The 16,810-nt window shown below is 41.0% G+C and overlaps 1 protein-coding gene across 2 annotated transcripts in view; it reads right to left on the reverse strand.

Moving 5' to 3' along the window:
• The window catches only part of si:dkey-88l16.3 (low-density lipoprotein receptor-related protein 2), a 30,558-nt gene extending 14,858 nt beyond the window's left edge, over positions 1 to 15,700 (reverse strand). For both annotated transcript variants that reach the window (XM_057819788.1, XM_057819787.1), the window contains exons 1-25: positions 15,585 to 15,700; positions 15,109 to 15,231; positions 14,439 to 14,684; positions 14,204 to 14,314; positions 13,992 to 14,111; positions 13,682 to 13,807; positions 13,381 to 13,584; positions 12,994 to 13,162; positions 12,746 to 12,914; positions 11,484 to 11,706; positions 11,281 to 11,400; positions 10,981 to 11,199; positions 10,473 to 10,778; positions 6,378 to 6,593; positions 6,120 to 6,266; positions 5,771 to 6,019; positions 5,471 to 5,695; positions 5,073 to 5,321; positions 4,750 to 4,947; positions 3,031 to 3,279; positions 2,733 to 2,942; positions 2,399 to 2,647; positions 874 to 1,071; positions 535 to 801; positions 245 to 460 (exon numbers count right to left, since the gene is read on the reverse strand). In XM_057819788.1, the coding sequence (XP_057675771.1) occupies positions 245 to 460; positions 535 to 801; positions 874 to 1,071; positions 2,399 to 2,647; positions 2,733 to 2,942; positions 3,031 to 3,279; positions 4,750 to 4,947; positions 5,073 to 5,321; positions 5,471 to 5,695; positions 5,771 to 6,019; positions 6,120 to 6,266; positions 6,378 to 6,593; positions 10,473 to 10,778; positions 10,981 to 11,199; positions 11,281 to 11,400; positions 11,484 to 11,706; positions 12,746 to 12,914; positions 12,994 to 13,162; positions 13,381 to 13,584; positions 13,682 to 13,807; positions 13,992 to 14,111; positions 14,204 to 14,314; positions 14,439 to 14,684; positions 15,109 to 15,231; positions 15,585 to 15,642 (4,867 nt within the window). In that variant the 5' untranslated portion in view covers positions 15,643 to 15,700. The remainder of the gene's footprint in view (positions 1 to 244; positions 461 to 534; positions 802 to 873; positions 1,072 to 2,398; positions 2,648 to 2,732; positions 2,943 to 3,030; positions 3,280 to 4,749; positions 4,948 to 5,072; positions 5,322 to 5,470; positions 5,696 to 5,770; positions 6,020 to 6,119; positions 6,267 to 6,377; positions 6,594 to 10,472; positions 10,779 to 10,980; positions 11,200 to 11,280; positions 11,401 to 11,483; positions 11,707 to 12,745; positions 12,915 to 12,993; positions 13,163 to 13,380; positions 13,585 to 13,681; positions 13,808 to 13,991; positions 14,112 to 14,203; positions 14,315 to 14,438; positions 14,685 to 15,108; positions 15,232 to 15,584) is intronic.
• Between the last annotated feature and the right edge of the window lie 1,110 nt (positions 15,701 to 16,810).

A 16,810-nucleotide genomic window follows, 5' to 3' on the forward strand; every position in this document is an offset into this window, starting at 1 on the left:
CATACACAATCTGATCATGAAAAGGATTAGCTCAATTATTGCAAATTTCAGACGTTATTAATATATACAGTATCCATTAGTTATATGTCATTGACAGCAATGGACGACCAATTCATTTGAATTGGGAGTTGCAGCGATCATACGCTGCCTGCCTCAGAGTTACAATTTAGAGTTAACTCATAAATTGGTGAACACATAATTTTAAGTTATAAAATGTAATGATTGTTTTCACAATTTGACTTACCACAACCCATTTCATCTGTGCCATCGACACAGTCCTTGTCTCCATCACACACGAATTTATTCGGGATGCAACGATGGCCGTCTGAGCAGTGAAACTCGCAGATTTTGTTTTTTTCCTTGCAGCCCATCTCATCAGAACGGTCGCTGCACTGAGCTCTTCCATCACAGACCTGGGCCTCAGGGATGCACATCACCCTATGAGCACATTGAAATTCACCTTTGGAAGTAAAGAGAAAAAGCAACAATGTAAAACCATTGACATTTCCAAAAAGGAGAACATTTTTATACAACCTTTTACACAGGTTTCCTGGCATCCTTCTTCATCAGATCCATCCAAACAATCTTTCTCTCCATCACACACATGGCTGTGTAAGACACATTCTGTGCGGTCTTTACAGAGCTTTGTGCCCATACGGCATTTCAGTACATTTGTTGTAGTCAAGCTCATTACTACACTCTGACAGTTCACCTCATCTGAGCCATCATGGCAATGTGCCCGGCCATCACAGACCACTGACTTTGAGACGCAGCTCCTACGGTCCTTGCACCGAAAGTCAGCTATGGAGGTAGAGAAATGTGATTTAAAAAATAAACTTGTTTGAACTTCGAAGCCCCAACCTCATTACTTACTCTTACTAGGGCATCTTTTCACACAATTTTCATCCGAACCATCAGGACAGTCTTCCACTCCATCACACATTTGTGTCGAACTAATGCAGACAAACGAATTTGGACACAACACTGATGGACTCTTACAGGAAGGCTTATTAAAGGGCTTTGCAGATGCAGGCAATTCATTTAAGCGCGGAGTGGCAGAAGATGGGATTTCTGCAGAGTCAAAAAGTTGAGAAATACCAAGTCAGACAATTTACAGTTTAATTCCCCTTTAAAAGATACTCCATCCATCATGTTCCGCTTGCTCCGAATCGGATCACGGGGGCAGCAGCTTTAACAGGGAAGCCCAGACTTCCCTCTGCCCGACCAGCTCCTCCAGCGGGATCCCAAGGCGTTCCAGGCCAGCTGAGAGTCTCTCCAGTGTGTCCTGGGTCGACCCCGGGGACTCCCGCCGGTGGGACATGCCCGGAACACCTCTCCAGGGAGGCTTCCAGGAGGTATCCGAACCAGACACCAGCCACCTCAGCTGGCTCCTCTCAAACCGGAGACTCGCGGTTCGATGCCCAGTCCCTCCCAGCTTCTCCCGTAATCTCTAAGGGAGAGCCCGGACACCCTGCGGAGGAAACTCATTTCGGCCGCTTGTATCCGGGATCTTGTTCTTTCGGTCAAGACCCACAGTTCATGAGCATAGGTGAGGGTAGGAACGTAGATCAACTAGTAAATTGAGAGCTTCGTCTTTCGGCTCAGCTCCACCACTTCGGACCGATGCAGAGTCCGCATTCCTGCAAATGCTTCTCTGATCTGTCTGTCGATCTCCCTATCCCTCCTACCCTCACTCGTGAACAAGACACCAAGATACTTGAATTCCTCCACTGGGGGCAGGATGTCATCCCCGCCCCGGAGAGGGCACTCCACCCTTTCCCGATTGAGGACCATGGTCTCGGATTTGGAGGTGCTGATCTTCATCCCAACCGCTCCAGTGAGAGTTTGAGGTCACGGCTTGATGAAGCCAACAGCACCGCATCATCTGCAAAAAGCAGAGACGCAATGCTGAGGTCACCAAACCTGACCCCCTCAACACTTCGGCTGCGCCTAGAAATTCTGTCCATAAAAAAAAATTCTACTTCCTGCCAGCAATGTGGACAAAACCAACAACGCTCATACAGGGACCGAACAGCCAGGGGGCTCAGTACCCCGTATTCCCGGAGAAACCCCCACAGGGCTCCCCGAGGCACACGGTCGAACGCCTTCTCCAGATCCACAAAACACATGTAGACTGGTTGGGTAAACTCCCATGCACCCTCGAGGACCACGCCAAGGGTATAGAGCTGGTCCACTGTTCCACGGCCGGGACAAAAACCACACTGCTCCTCCTGAATCAGAGATTCGACTTCCCGACGGACCCTCCTCCTCGGCACCCCTGAATAGACCTTACGATACTTTAAGATACTCAACATTTATTTATTTGCCATGATTGTGGCACCATAAATAAATATTGAGTTAAATACTGATTAAAGCCGTCTTTTAAAAAACAATTTACCACATTCCTCTTCATCTGACCCATCACGGCAGTCTTCTTCACCATCACACACATGGCTGTAGGGAACGCATTGGGACCGATCCAGACATAACTGGAAACCCATACGGCATCTTTGAGGCTTTGCACGACTGGCGGGTGGCGTTATAGTTGGACAGGAAACCTCATCGGAACTGTCATGGCAATGAGCTCGGCCATCGCATACCAACTTTTTGTTGACACAGCTCCGCCTATCTTTGCAGCGGAAGTCCGCTGTGGAGGTCAAGAGAACAGGGTTGGGGGCATGATTCACTCCAATTCCACACTGTGCCTTGTTGAATAAGCATTTTTAACGTACTCTTATTTGGGCATCGTTTTATGCATACATCTTCATCAGAACCATCAGGACAATCTTTTACTCCATCACATATCTTTGCTGAAGGGACACATGAATCTGAACATAGAAATGAAGGACTAGGACAAGATGGCTTGCTTGGAGGTTGTGTATTTAGAGGCAAAGGATTTCGATTCAAGTTTTCAGGTGGAGGAGTCTCAGTCATTGAAACGTCTGAAGAGGAAAAAAAATGCTCAAATACAACTGAAATGAGGTTTGACATTAGCAAAAATCTGGCCGTAATAATCTTAAAAATGCGCACCACATCCTTCTTCATCTGAGCCATCTGTGCAGTCTGTCTCTCCATCACAAATGTGACTGACGAGCACACATTTGCTGCCATCCCGGCACAGTTGGGAGCCAATGAGACACCTCAAGGCCTTTGCTCGGCCTCCCGGGATTGCAACACTCGGACAGTCAACTTCATCAGAACCATCGTGACATTGAGCCCGCCCGTCACAAACAAGGCTTTGTGAGATGCAGCTTCTTTTGTCCTTGCAGCGAAAATCATCTGGAGTGTAGAGATAAAAATGTAGAGTCAGCAGGGGCAGGAGACATGATGGGAGGGACAGGCGCTTTATGGTTGAATCAACTTGAAATTTCAAATCTGCTATTTTACTTGCATTGCAAGTTTTGATGGAAAATTTTGCAAAAGCAAGTTTTCGTAAAAGCAAAATTTAAGTGACCTGAAACGGACTTAAGTACATGCAGGTACAGTGTGTATGTGAAAAATAAATCAAGCAAGATTCGAACCTTGGTCACCTCAAAGACAGCGCAATACATACACAAGTCTGCGCACAACTGATCTTTACAAGATCTATTTAGAAATCTACATTTTCCCCAAAACTTGATAACTCAACTCATTTGACTAGGTAAACGGCATTAACTTGGAACTACCAATACCCAAAATAAGTTATGAAAACTGCTGTTCTTAAAATTGGTAGTTCGCATGATGTTGAATTATTTTATATATGTATGGCGGAAAACACAGACAAGGCTGAAAAAGTAGTTTCTGCTCTTTCACCCCTCTTTAAAATAAACTGCTGTATTATAAGCCAAAAGAACTGTTGTGTCTGATAGAACAATGTCTATATGCTACCATAGCAGATTCATGGCACGTTAAGTCCCCGAACTATTTTTTATTTGTCCGTTTTACCCTGGAAACCCCGTTTACAGACGTCGCGCAACCAACTGCTTTTGTTTCAACCTAGCCATAAAAAGGTAAGTGGTCATATTATTCGAAATGTCTGTCATTTTTAGCTTAGAATCATTAATTGATGTCTAATGTTGAGTTTAAAAAAAAAACAAAAAAACTTGTAAACTTAAATTACGTCACAATGAAAAAATTAGCGTGTGTAAAAAAGTCATATCTACCTCATAACTATCGCTTAATTTATTTTTTTCGTTACTGTCGCATTTTCCCCAATATTTTAGATAAATCCATTCAAAGAGAAATTGGGGGGGGGGGGGGGGGGGGGGGGGGGCATTTAAAAGGGTAAATATATGAAAATTAAACTCTCGACCACTCCTTGATGTCGGATTTCTGCAAAGCGACCCTTGTTATATTACCATGTTTCACCCATAAAATCTGGCTGTGGCCATTCATAGCTGTGTCTTGACACTCAGTGATGCATGCTACATAAAGTTTTTGGATCGAAAAGAGTTAAGTATGCGATAATGTCTCGTTAAAATCATGGAGTCTTTAATTGTGCTCTCGCATGCGCTCCCCTCCAGTTCGGGTTTTGCCGTTTACTTTTTTTTTTTTTTTTTTTTTTTTTTTTTTAATCCCTTCCTGTTCAAATTTTTTCTTCCCCCAGAAAATTGAGATTTTAAGCTTTCCAATGATGTATAACATGCATATCGGGCAATTTCGAAATTTGGCCAAATTGGGGGTCTCAGAGCAGAACTTCAAGTCACCTCAGTGTTTTCCGCCATATATTATTTTTATCATTATCATTTTTTTTCTAAACAGCGTACTTACCGATATAAAGGCATCTTTTCACACAGTTCTCATCTGATCCATCAGGACAATCTTTTTTTCCGTCACACATTTGTGTTGGCTGAATGCAAACAAGAGAATTTGGACAAAACACTGATGGACTCATACAAGTTGCCTTTGGGGGAGACTTTGTGGCTGAAGGCAACTCATTTAAAGCTGGACTGGAGGTAGATTGAGTTTCTGCAGAGCGTGCAATTTGAGAAATCGAACAATTCAAAATTAAGTGGCACATTTTTACTGTTACACCAAAAAACAAAAAATATCAATTCACTTCACTTGTCGGCCATCTTTAGAATTCAATTTACCGCATTTTTCCTCATCTGACCCATCCCGGCAGTCTTTTTCTCCATCACACACATGGCTATGGGGAATACATTGGGACCGATCCAGACATTGCCAGAATCCCATACGGCATCTTAGAGTCTTTGTTTGGGTGGCAGGTGGCGCAATAGTCGGGCAGGAAACCTCATCTGAGCCGTCGTGACAGTGAGCTCGACCATCACAAAGGAACTTCTTGGAAACACAGCTCCGCCTGTCTTTGCAGAGAAAGTCCGCTATGGAAATCAAGAGAAACATGTTTAGAATGTGTATTTTTGAATAACCTTAAAGCAGCGCCTATGAATTTGAAGAATTTTCACATAGTCCAGACTTCAACAGTTTCACACCACTTCTCAATTTCAGTGATACTGTATTTCTGTCTTACTTTTAGAGCGACATCTTTTCACGCAGTTATATTCATCAAAGCCGTCAGGACAGTCATCTTGACCATCGCAAAACTGCTTCGGGGAGATACAGACGTGAATAGAAGCATGTGGACAAAGGACGGATGGGCTGATGCAGGCAGGCAGAGTTGGGGCGGCATTCACAATTTTAGGGGCACTTTTCTCAGGTGCATCAGTGGTTGGTTTTGGTGGGGTCGCATCCTGTTCTGTTGCATTGAAGGATAATCAATTTAAATTTAGCATACAGGTTTGAAGCCATGAGAACATTTCAAGTTACTCACTGCAATTCTCTTCATCTGAGCCATCCTTACAGTCCGCCTCCCCATCACACACATGGCTGTACAACACACACTCCATGCCATTCTTACATGGCTTAGAACCCATGCGACACTTGAGGGCATTCACCAGAGTTCCAAGTGAGGTAACAGCGGGGCACTCGACCTCGTCTGAGCCATCGATGCAATGAGCACGGCCGTCGCACACTTGCACTCTGGACACACAGCTCCTTTGGTCCTTGCACTTAAAATCATCTATGAATTCAAATGCAGATTGAAGAGCCATTACAATGAGAAGTTGCTGAATGCAACTCTGGTGAATGTCTTGTGACTATTAAACAGGCTGATCGAGTACCTTTGGATGGACAGTTTTTAACACACAAACTTTCATCATCTCCATCAGGACAGTCATTTTTGCCATCACACAGCTGGCTTTGAGGGAGGCAGATTGATGTGCCCTTGCATAGCATAGATGATCCAGAGCAAACAGCAGTAACTGGCACTATGGGAATAAATGAAAAGGAACTTACACCCAATGGAAGACCGCCTTTTTTTTTTTTTTTTTCCCAACACTGAAAGAATTATGACAATATTGTGTATACAGTATATGAACCTTCGTGTATGTCGCCGAGTGCTGCCATTACACTGACCACAGGACCTCTCACACTTAAGTCCTGGATATTACGTCCATCACGTCGGTCCCACAAGGTCATGACGTTCCCCGACAGAGACAACAGGTAAGGCTCCAGGGCACCTACCACTGAGCCTGAAATATTCCAACTTTCCAATTGGTGTTTTTTTTCCTGGAGCAAACTCATCATTGTTAAGCCTGAGAAGTACAAATGAAGCACAAATATAAACTTATTGACTGTCATTGACAGTGATAAAAGTCCACTTCAACTGGAAAGGGTAATTTGCTGCCAACCCTCCCAGTTGAAATGGATTTGTCTACTAGTGACTAATTTAAATTCACAGCATGATGAAGAGCCAAATGATTGGATGACTATCAATGGTACTAAAAGTATTAACTTTCAATGGCATCTACAATTTACAGTAGTACTGTTAGGATTGCCACCTTTCAGAAATGGAAATAAGGGACGCCCCCCCCTCGCGCCCAAAGCCTTACGGGCGAAAAAAAAGGGGCATCCCCAAAACTCCTAAAATGAATAGAAATGTATTTTTAGATGAGAAAACTGTATTGTGCACTTTGTCGGCATGGCAGTTTCCGTGCAGCAGATCGTTTTTTTTTTTCTTTCTTTTCTGCAAGTTAGTGAAAATGAAGTTGTGAATATCGTAATTAACATTTGTGTTGTCGGCACCGAATCCGGTCACGTGATGCATTGACAAGCCACATTTCTTAAGGGAATGTTCCAGGATAGCTACAATTACAGCAGCTGACTCGTCTGCATTCTCTATAAAGTCCAGCATTTTGTTGGCAAGCCCAGACTCTGGACTGAAGTACTGGACAGCAAGGGGAACATCTTCCTGCTCAATTTATTCGAGGCATCGGTCTGTATGGAGAATGGGATGGGTGACGTTAAGATCTTAAGCACATCACCCACTGCCTTTGGACCCAGGACTTGTTTCAACAGTGCCTCTTGCTTGTTCTCCCCAAAGTCATTTTCTTCACCATTTTGGAATCACATAAAAATCTTCTGATTGAACCTGTGTCCACAGTCAGCACTATTGTAGCTCTGACGGGCTACGTTTTACTGTGTGGTATACCTGTGTCACCTCAGCTGCAGTAATTTAGAGGGCAGGAGTGGGATGATGTCAAATTCACTATCAATCAATCGATGGCATATATTTGCAGTAGGACTATTTATTCAGTGTTTATTTGCTGTTGATCTATTAGGAATAGAGCTGTCCCGACTAGTCGACATAGTCGACGTCATCGATGACGTAAATCCGTCGACGAGCACAACATCCCGTCGACGGTTAATGAAGGTTTAAAAAAAAATATATGCGTGGAAAGTTCAGAATGTCGGATGCTCTGTATGCAAGCTGGGAATTGGGCGGCACAAAGCCAAAAAAGCGCACCAGAGTGTCCAAAACACTGACTTATTTCAGAGAAACAACGGAGGGTACACTCTTCTGTCCTGTCTCTTCAATGCCAAGCTTGACTGCACGTCGGCCGTGAATTAAACACCTCAAGCGCCGTCACCCAGTTTTTTTTTTTTTTTCCATTTTTTGTACACCAGAGGGTGCTGTCGCCTTACTGAATAATAATGTTTCATTGACAATGGGCTTATAAGTGCTATTAGTATAGTCCTTAATGCTAACTGAAAGGTTTACTTCATGTTGTGGTTTATTTTATGGTATAGAAAATTATATAAGGTTAAAAGGTCATAAATATATACAGTATATACAAAGATTGCACTCAAGGGAGAGATTGTCAATGATAAGGTAATAAATTAAGGTAAAGGCAATTCATTGATATATAAATAAGGTTTAAAAGGAAAAAGGTGAAAAGTTTTTGTTAATTTCTAATTGTGTTGTTTTATTTGTGTGCACCGTAGCTTTTACGGTGTGATTACATCAAGGATGGAATAAAAGTTGTAAACCATCAGTTTAAGAGACCACCTTTTCAATCGGGATGCTACACTAGTTAATTCTATCAGCATTTGAACTCATTGTTTATTTGATTATTGTTATTTACGTGTTTATTTGTACTTTAATATATAATTTAAGTGTTCCAATATGTTTTTTGTGAATTGATAAGCGTCAACAAAAATGTCATTGCTAAATTAGTAAATAAACACCCCCCCCAAATTTTTTTTTTTAATTATTAGATTAGTCGACTAATCGTAAAAATAGTCAGCTGACTAATCGGGAGAAAATTAGTCGTTTGGGACAGCCCTAATTAGGAATAATTCCAAATGATTAGCATTAGTTAGCGAAACAAAATAACATGTTCTTTATGGGTACATAAATTCATTCCATATTGATTGATAATGCATGTTTCAAAAAAAAAAAAAACAAAAAAAAAACAAATCAACATTCCTAAAAATAATCAACCATAGTAGCAACTGAAATAGCCTAGCTATGCTCCTATCAATGCAAGATGTATGAAGGTAAATATAAATATAGCCTATATGTTATACATATACAAGAGCATAATAACATACCAAATCAAGCTCAGGGGATGTTTCAGGTACAAAGAATTGTGACGAAGGCTCTTCTGGGATCTTATATTCCGTTTGTGGAGGTCCCCTGCACAATGCTGTTTTACACTTCCGTGAGACACTGCAAAAACTTTCCTGCCTGCCGTTCGCGTTATAATCATCATCAGTGACTATCGAGCCACTCCAGTCCATTTTTTGGAGACGTTTTCCCTCTTGAGGATACGTGGGGTGTCCTGAACTTCTAATGTTGCAGAAATGTTGGTTTTGAAAGTGCGCGGGGCGGTGCACTGAGCAGAGAGAGCGAGGTAACTAGGCAACGAACCCGTAAGTGGAGCGCAGTGCAGGGCAGACAGCAGCGGGCAGGCAGATAACCATCTTGCCGTCTTTAATATCTCCTGCCCTTTTTGTTCATTATTGTAGACTCAGTGGTCACTCATGAGCGCAGGTGTATGTGTGTGACAGACGTGCATTGGCTGGGCGCACCGCCGCCCGCCACGCAGGAGCCGTGGGTCGCGCAGGGTCGACCCATGGGACAATTGTGAAATACGGAATTAACTGCGTTCAGTATTGGTTCAATACAGAACGATTCCGTATTTCAAGGTACGGGTGGCAAGCATAAGTACTGGTAATGTCATTTTATCAGATTTGCAAGAATTTGCTTCGAAAATCCCCAGAATGTCACTTTTTAAGCCATTTGAGTCGGTCATTTTTGCTTACCTCTGCAAAAAGCCGGATTCGCAATATGTGGCTGACTGGATCCAATTTTACCTCTTCACTTCCTTTTGGCCATTAATAACAAGGAGGTGTCAACGGGCAAGTTTTAATATTAAAAGGACACCTTGTGTGAATGACTCATGTAAAGACTTGTTTAAAATATTTGCATATCTCTTTACATTTCTAAATTTTGTATTTCTTAATTGAAGGTTCTCTGCAATTGTTCTCCAACGGTGACATCAATCACAATCGTCAAAAGTTGTGAAGCGTTACATCGTTCATTACATTTGAAACAAAATGGATCTTTTGTAGTTATAGTAATGCTTTTGTGAAATTATTGAACATTTTTGGTTTTACTGGAGTAATAATTCCACCATGCAGTCAATTGTTTTGTGAACAGCATGTGAAGCACTTCAATGACTGGATGTCACGCAGTTGCGGTCTATTAGATAAAGTCATTGAGGAAGGATCGATAAACATGAACCTCCTGCAAAGTTCCTCTTAATATAGTCTCATCGATGGAATTTCTGGTAGGAGGGGCTAGCATCTAAACAGAGGACCTAGGAAGTCGCAATTACAGACATTAGATGAACCTATGACTTAAGCACAGGTGCATTAGATAGAGGGCTATTAATGCAAAAGAAAGAGCGGGCAATTTTGGATACTCACATTTGACTGGCTAAAATAGTACCAATATTATTAAAATGGGTGTCACCACTTATGGGCCCTGCCTGATAATCCTGGCACTTCAACAAACATCTGATGTTTTTTTCCCCCCTCCATTTATTAAACTTTTTTAATCGGCTCATTTGCAGAGGGGTTAGAATTTCCATTCAGTCACATTCCCCTTAATTTAAATTTTAACAAACCTGCCGTTTTGGAGTTCCAAAGCAGACTTGCAGCTCTCAGATCAAAGGCAATGTTTCCTTGGATTCCTGTCAAATGTAGCAGTTCTCTGGCTTTGCTTCCAGTCAGGCTCATGGTAAAGATGTGCTCTTCCTCCAACCAGATGAGTCCACCCCTCAGCCAGTCCAGGTGAAGACAACGGATTTCTTTTGTTGTGTGGTACAACTGCCGCTGGTAACGACGGTCCACTTCTACGAAGCCAATCCAGCTTTGGTCACATGACACCCAATAAACGCTCCCACTCTTCTGGTCGACTTTGATGAGACAAACTAAAAGAGATGAACAAATTATGGCTACCGTGATTTGTTTGTCAGATTCCATTCCAATTACAAAAATTTGAAATCCCTTCATTTAACTGCCACTGACGGCAATAGACATCCAATCAATTTTTCACTGGGGCGTAGATGGCAATAATGATCAACCCTCCCCAGTTTAAATTAGACAATACTAAAAAAAAAAAAAAAAATTTACCTGACATGGGTGTTGGAATCCACTCCGTCTTAACTTGCGTTAGGCTGGTGCGCTGGACGTGGCCAGTTTGGTTGGCCCAGTACAGCCAATCGGTGTTCCAGCTCACATCGAATGACAGAATGCCCTTGTCTGTAGCGAAAATCTCAGTTTCTGTGGGCATGCTGCCTTGAAACTCCAATAGGTTGATAGTGTTGGAGGTCGCATACAGAAATTTAGGATCTGAAGCACAAAAGAATACAGTTGTCAACTTTGTCCACATTGAATGATCCTCAAACCCAATGTATCCATGATTGTACCTACACTGACATGATCCGTCAACCATCAATACTTTGGAGTCAGGACAAGTGCAGGTAAACCCCACAGGGTTGCCCTTAGTGAGTAGACAAATCTGGCAAGGTGTTTTGATGCATGCAGATGTGCCTATTGTTGAGATACAAGACTGTACCTTGTTGTTGTGCATTTCATAAACAAATTCTGAGGAGAAAGGTCAAGTTCTTGCTTACCTCGAGGCTGCTGTAGTTCATGAAAAATCGTCATGACCGGAACTGTGGATTTCCACAGAAACTTCTTCTTGCTTGGTTGGGTCTGTGGCACTTGCCAGAGTCCATTGTCATCCACCCAATAGAAGGAACTTCCAAACACAGCCAGGTTCAGAGCTGGCCTCTTGTTGAACAGTCCAGTGAACGCATAGCGGCCGGTTCCATCCAATTTCATTGTCTCAATGGACTGAAGGAAAAAGTAAAATGCTTGATCCATTTTAGATTAAAATTGTGTAAAAAGTAGGGCTGTCAAACTATTAAAATTTTTAATCGAGTTAATCACAGCTTAAAAATCGTAATCACAAATCAAACCATCTCAAATATGCCATATTTTTCTGTAAATTATTGTTGGAATGGAAACAAGACTTACATTAACATTCAACATACTGTACATAAGTATTGTATTTATTATAACAGTAAATCCACAAGATGACATTAACATTTGTATTAAAGGGATCCACTGATAGACTTGTTCTTAAAAGACACATTTGAGTACAAGTTATAGAAGTTTCATATCAAAACCACTCCTAATGTTTTCGTTTTAATAAAATTAGTAAGATTCTCAATCAAAAAGTCATATCGGGCTCCCCGACGTTCTTCCACAGTGTCTAACTACATAAGGTAGTGATTGAAATACACCACAAGGTGTCAATGGCGAGTTTTGAATTAGAGATCTAGCCTAGGCAAAGTAAGTTTTATGTGTATTTTGCATAGCTATTTTGATTGGGAATGCCAGTTCTCTTTGCATTGAGCGCTTTTCTTTTTGTGAACATTATTTTTTTGGAGAGAGGAATATTATTTTTGTTGTGCTATCACTAAATGATACTGTAGCGACAACTGTTCTGCCCAAATGATGGGACGTTGGGCACCCATGACTGTCAGTGGTGGCTGCAAATGGTATACAGCATGTTCTGCGTTGTATTAAAAAAGAACGTCTCCTGTTGTTGGGCAACCATGACTGTTAGTAGGGGCTGCCAAAGCTTAAGCCAATCAAAGGCTCGGTCCGGTCCAATGAAAGTGTGTCCACTCGCATTTCTCTGCCTTTCGCTCTCAATGTGCTAAAATAGCGTCATTGTAAACTGAGTCAACGCATGAAAAGGTCATTCAGTGTATGCGCTAATTGCGTCAAATAGCGTGAAATATTTTAACCTGATTAATTAAAAAAATTACCGCCTGTTAACGCGATAAACTTGACAGCCCTAGTAAAAAGGTCTTTTGTGAATCACCATTTTGAAGTCACTGATCCAGTAGACTCTCCTGGCGGCTACATCGGTTGTGAGTCCATGGGCCAATTGAGCTGTGAGTACAGTGAGAGAGCTCCTGTCTGAGCCATCCATCCATGATCTCTCTATGGTCACCCTATCATCAGGGCCTGTATTAATCCAAAACATCAAGCTGCAAGACAAAAAAAAGCACAACCATTTATATGATACATAAAAAATATTTGAAATTTTGTAATATTGACATAACACACCTTTCCACTGGTACAATAACCAATTCTGATGGGCTGATTGATTTGCTCAACAGGGTAATGTAACTTTCATCATCATCTGCTTGCATGTAGATTGATTTTGTCCTCTGATTGGACCAGAAGAGATTTCCATTCAGCCAGTCGCAAGCTAGACTTTGAATTCCAGGTTGCCCTGTATGAAGATTTGAAGGACATCTCGAGTTGTGACTAACGTCATGAATTAGTGGGCTTAGAAATCAAACCCAAATGGAAAATAATTTTAGTTCATGATATATGAAGTAGCTCTTATAGACAAGAAGCTACTCTTATACCAAACATTGCTTTGTTACATATATTTTTTTAAAAATCCATTTTAAATCAACACCAGTTGCGAGTAGATGTGTAACTGACCAGCGTAAATAATCAAACTGCGCTGCCCATCACTTTTATATATGAATCCCTCATTATCGGCCCAGTAGTAGTAGCCTCGTGCAATGTCATATGTCAGGGCCACCGGGTTGAACTTTAGAGTCTGCACCACATCAAACAGTTGTGAATTGACATTAAGCAACCCAACAGAAGTCCTAAGCACTGTCAGCAGTCGGGTAACATTCCCTAAAACACACATTGAACAAGTCAGTAAAATAAAGAAAAATGCATTAAAGTGTTTAAGATTCAATAATTTCATATATGAACATAACAGCATAATTACCTGTGGCCAGACAGGAAAAGCCTTCATCCTGATTGAAGCCTTCTCTGCAGTGGCAAAAGTAAGATCCATCTGTATTGGTGCAGTGATGCAGGCACGGCGCAAATGGAACATCGCATTCATCCACATCTGTAGACCCAGGCAGTTTTGACAGGAATGGGAAAATGAGGCAGTTGCACATCACAGCCAGCAGATGGTGGTGTAGTGAAAAATTTCCAAATGGTAATTGTATTATACAGTACACTACAACTATTTCAGGCTTAGCATAAAGTCATTCAAGTCAACCAGAATGTAAATGCAAAGCATGTATAACCTTTGCAGACTGCTCCATTGATGGAGAGTTTATATCCAGAAGGACATGTGCACAAAGATCCCCAGGGTTCATCGGCGCATGTGTGACTGCAACCGCCGTTGTTCACAGAACAGGTCTGCCCTGCAAGGAGGAGTGACAATGCATTTAATTTATTTGCATTCGCACTTAGGGATTCAATGAGTCGACGCGGTTTATTTTAGTGCTGAACTTACCACAGGTAACGGGCTCGTCACTGCCGTCTGAGCAGTGAAATTTGCCATCACACATCTGGCTAGGAGACAGACAAACATCTGCGCACTGTAGGCCACCTTCACTGCACAAAACTGGAAACAAATGAGTCACATTTTAAACAGTTATTCCTTAAACTGCTTGGTCACAATACTGCCATTGCTGTGAGCCTTTAAAAAGCATTAATGAATTTTCACTGTCTGACATAAAAGCTCTCACCACAGCCCTCCTCATCAGTGTTGTCCATGCAGTCATTGTTTCCGTCGCAGCGTAGGTCTCTTGGTACACAAACTTTGTTACCACACATCCAGTCTGTGTCCAAACAGCCATTAGCAACTCCGCAGTTCTCTTCATCGGAGCCGGATGGACATTGCTTGCGTCCATCACAGCGTGCAGATGCGTCAACACAGTCAGCAGAGTCCACACATGGAAAGTGACCCGGTGGACAATGAGATTTTGTGGGTGCTTGAAGGAAAAAAAAAAAAAAAAAAAAAAGTTATTTTGGGGAAAAAGGCTTGACAATAGAGTCATATTTAGAAACAAGAGAACAAAAATCGTGGCACCGAATATTTTTAAATGTGTGAACATAAGGTGGACTTAAAATGATTAAGCTTCAAATGATATTTAAGCTAATCACAATTTATTGCACCTAGCTTCCTTGCACGATTTGCAATTGAGGAAGCAAAGCATTGGTGAATGTTTCCTTGAAATCTATCACATTTGGTGCAAACAACTATAAAGATATTTTCAGGCACCATATTGGTTCACCTACAGGGTGCCTGAAGATACAACTTGCACCACCAGTAAGTAGCTCGATATAGGTTTTAAGATATAGATGTCACAGTGATTCAAATTTAATCAAAATCTAGCAGCCCAAAAAATGACCTACTAGTGCAGTCAATTTCATCAGAGCCATCCAGACAGTCTCCTTCACCATCACATCTCCATTGATCAGCGATGCAGTTTCCATCATCACATTGCCACTGATTTGGACGACACTGGAAATTTTGCCCTGAAATTAATACACAGAAATGTCACTTGATATGGGACACTTGGCATCATGGACGCAATTCATTAAAGTGCCATAACATTACAATTAAAAGTGTTGGGTGACCCAAATGTGAACAAAGACATAGGGTTAAGGCAGTTCCCATACCCCAACCGCAAAAAAAAATACGCACGAACACCATTTTAAAAGATCAAATCTAAACGTTCAGAGAAAGTGTACAATTCAATTTGGCCGCCATTTTGCCTCATTATTTTCGAACGTGACATAAACGGCACCTGAACAAACAGCAACAAAACGTAGGTCTTGTACAAAATGCTCCAATATTAGAAACACACGAATGAAAAAAAAAATGTTACCTGCGGACACCTTTAAAATTGATAGGACAAGCAAACAAACGAGCTGGCGTGATTTCATGTCGGACACGCGCGACTCATCTGTACGAAGTGCACCAGCCGCTCGAACGCTGGTAATTAAAGCGCCATCTGCACAACACATGCGCAGGACTGCACGCGGAAGTAAATCGCCACCAAATACTGTACATTTCAATGCAATTTATCCCACTAACGACTTTTTGAGACTTAAATTTAATTTTCAGACAAATTGTTGTGTTTTTTGTGAAAATGACATTGAGGATATTGATCATTTGTTTTTTCATTGTGACCTAGTGCAGTGTTCTGGAAGGATATGCGGAGCTGGCTTCAGTCCAAACAAATTGATCTTTCAACGTGGACGGTAGAGTCAATCAAGTTTGGTGTGTCTGGCATAAATAAGGATTTGGGTTTTGTTGTTAATGTGATTTTACTGCTTGGAAAATTCTTTATTCACAAATGCAGGTATTTTAAAACAAGACCTTGTTTTAAACATTGGATGAATGAGTTTCATATATGGTATAGATCTCTGAAATTGATCAAGCAGCAAAAAGCTCTCCACTTGGTTTCATTGTTTGAGAAAGTTAATATTTCTTTGTAAAGCCCTATGTTCGAGGATGTGTGTGTGTGTGTGTGTGTATGATGTGTAGTGACGTGTGTGTGTGAATACAAACATGGCCAACAAGTAGAAATGTGTATATTATGATGAAGAGTGTTATTTGTGGTTTCTTGGTAGAATGTTGATCATGTGTGAGCCCGTTTTTGTTTGTAAATGTGTATAATTGTGTAAAATAAATAAATAAAATAAATAAAAAATTTTTTAAAAAGTCCAAATATGATTTGATAATTCATTTTTTAGTTCATTATTGTTGTAAGAGTGTTCTTAATATATGAAAGTATTTGGAATTATATTTGGGAGTTGTTATCAATAAATAATATATATATTCTTATATATATTATATACATACATACATATAATATATATGAACAGTTGCATTCAATCTTTAAAAATAATAATACATTTTACTTCTAGAGCGTTTTTCATGCCACTCAAAGACGTTTCACAAGAAAATGGAAACACAATAGCTCAACAACAATAACAACAAAACAATCATAAAATTAGATTAAGAGCAGGATAAAAGTCATTTAAAAATCAAACGTAAGATACATTGCAAAAAGAATGGCTAATTAAGTCATATTTTGTTTTTTAAACT

The sequence above is a fragment of the Corythoichthys intestinalis genome, chromosome 17 (genome assembly GCF_030265065.1).
Source record: "Corythoichthys intestinalis isolate RoL2023-P3 chromosome 17, ASM3026506v1, whole genome shotgun sequence".
NCBI classification, from domain to species: Eukaryota; Metazoa; Chordata; class Actinopteri; order Syngnathiformes; family Syngnathidae; genus Corythoichthys; species Corythoichthys intestinalis.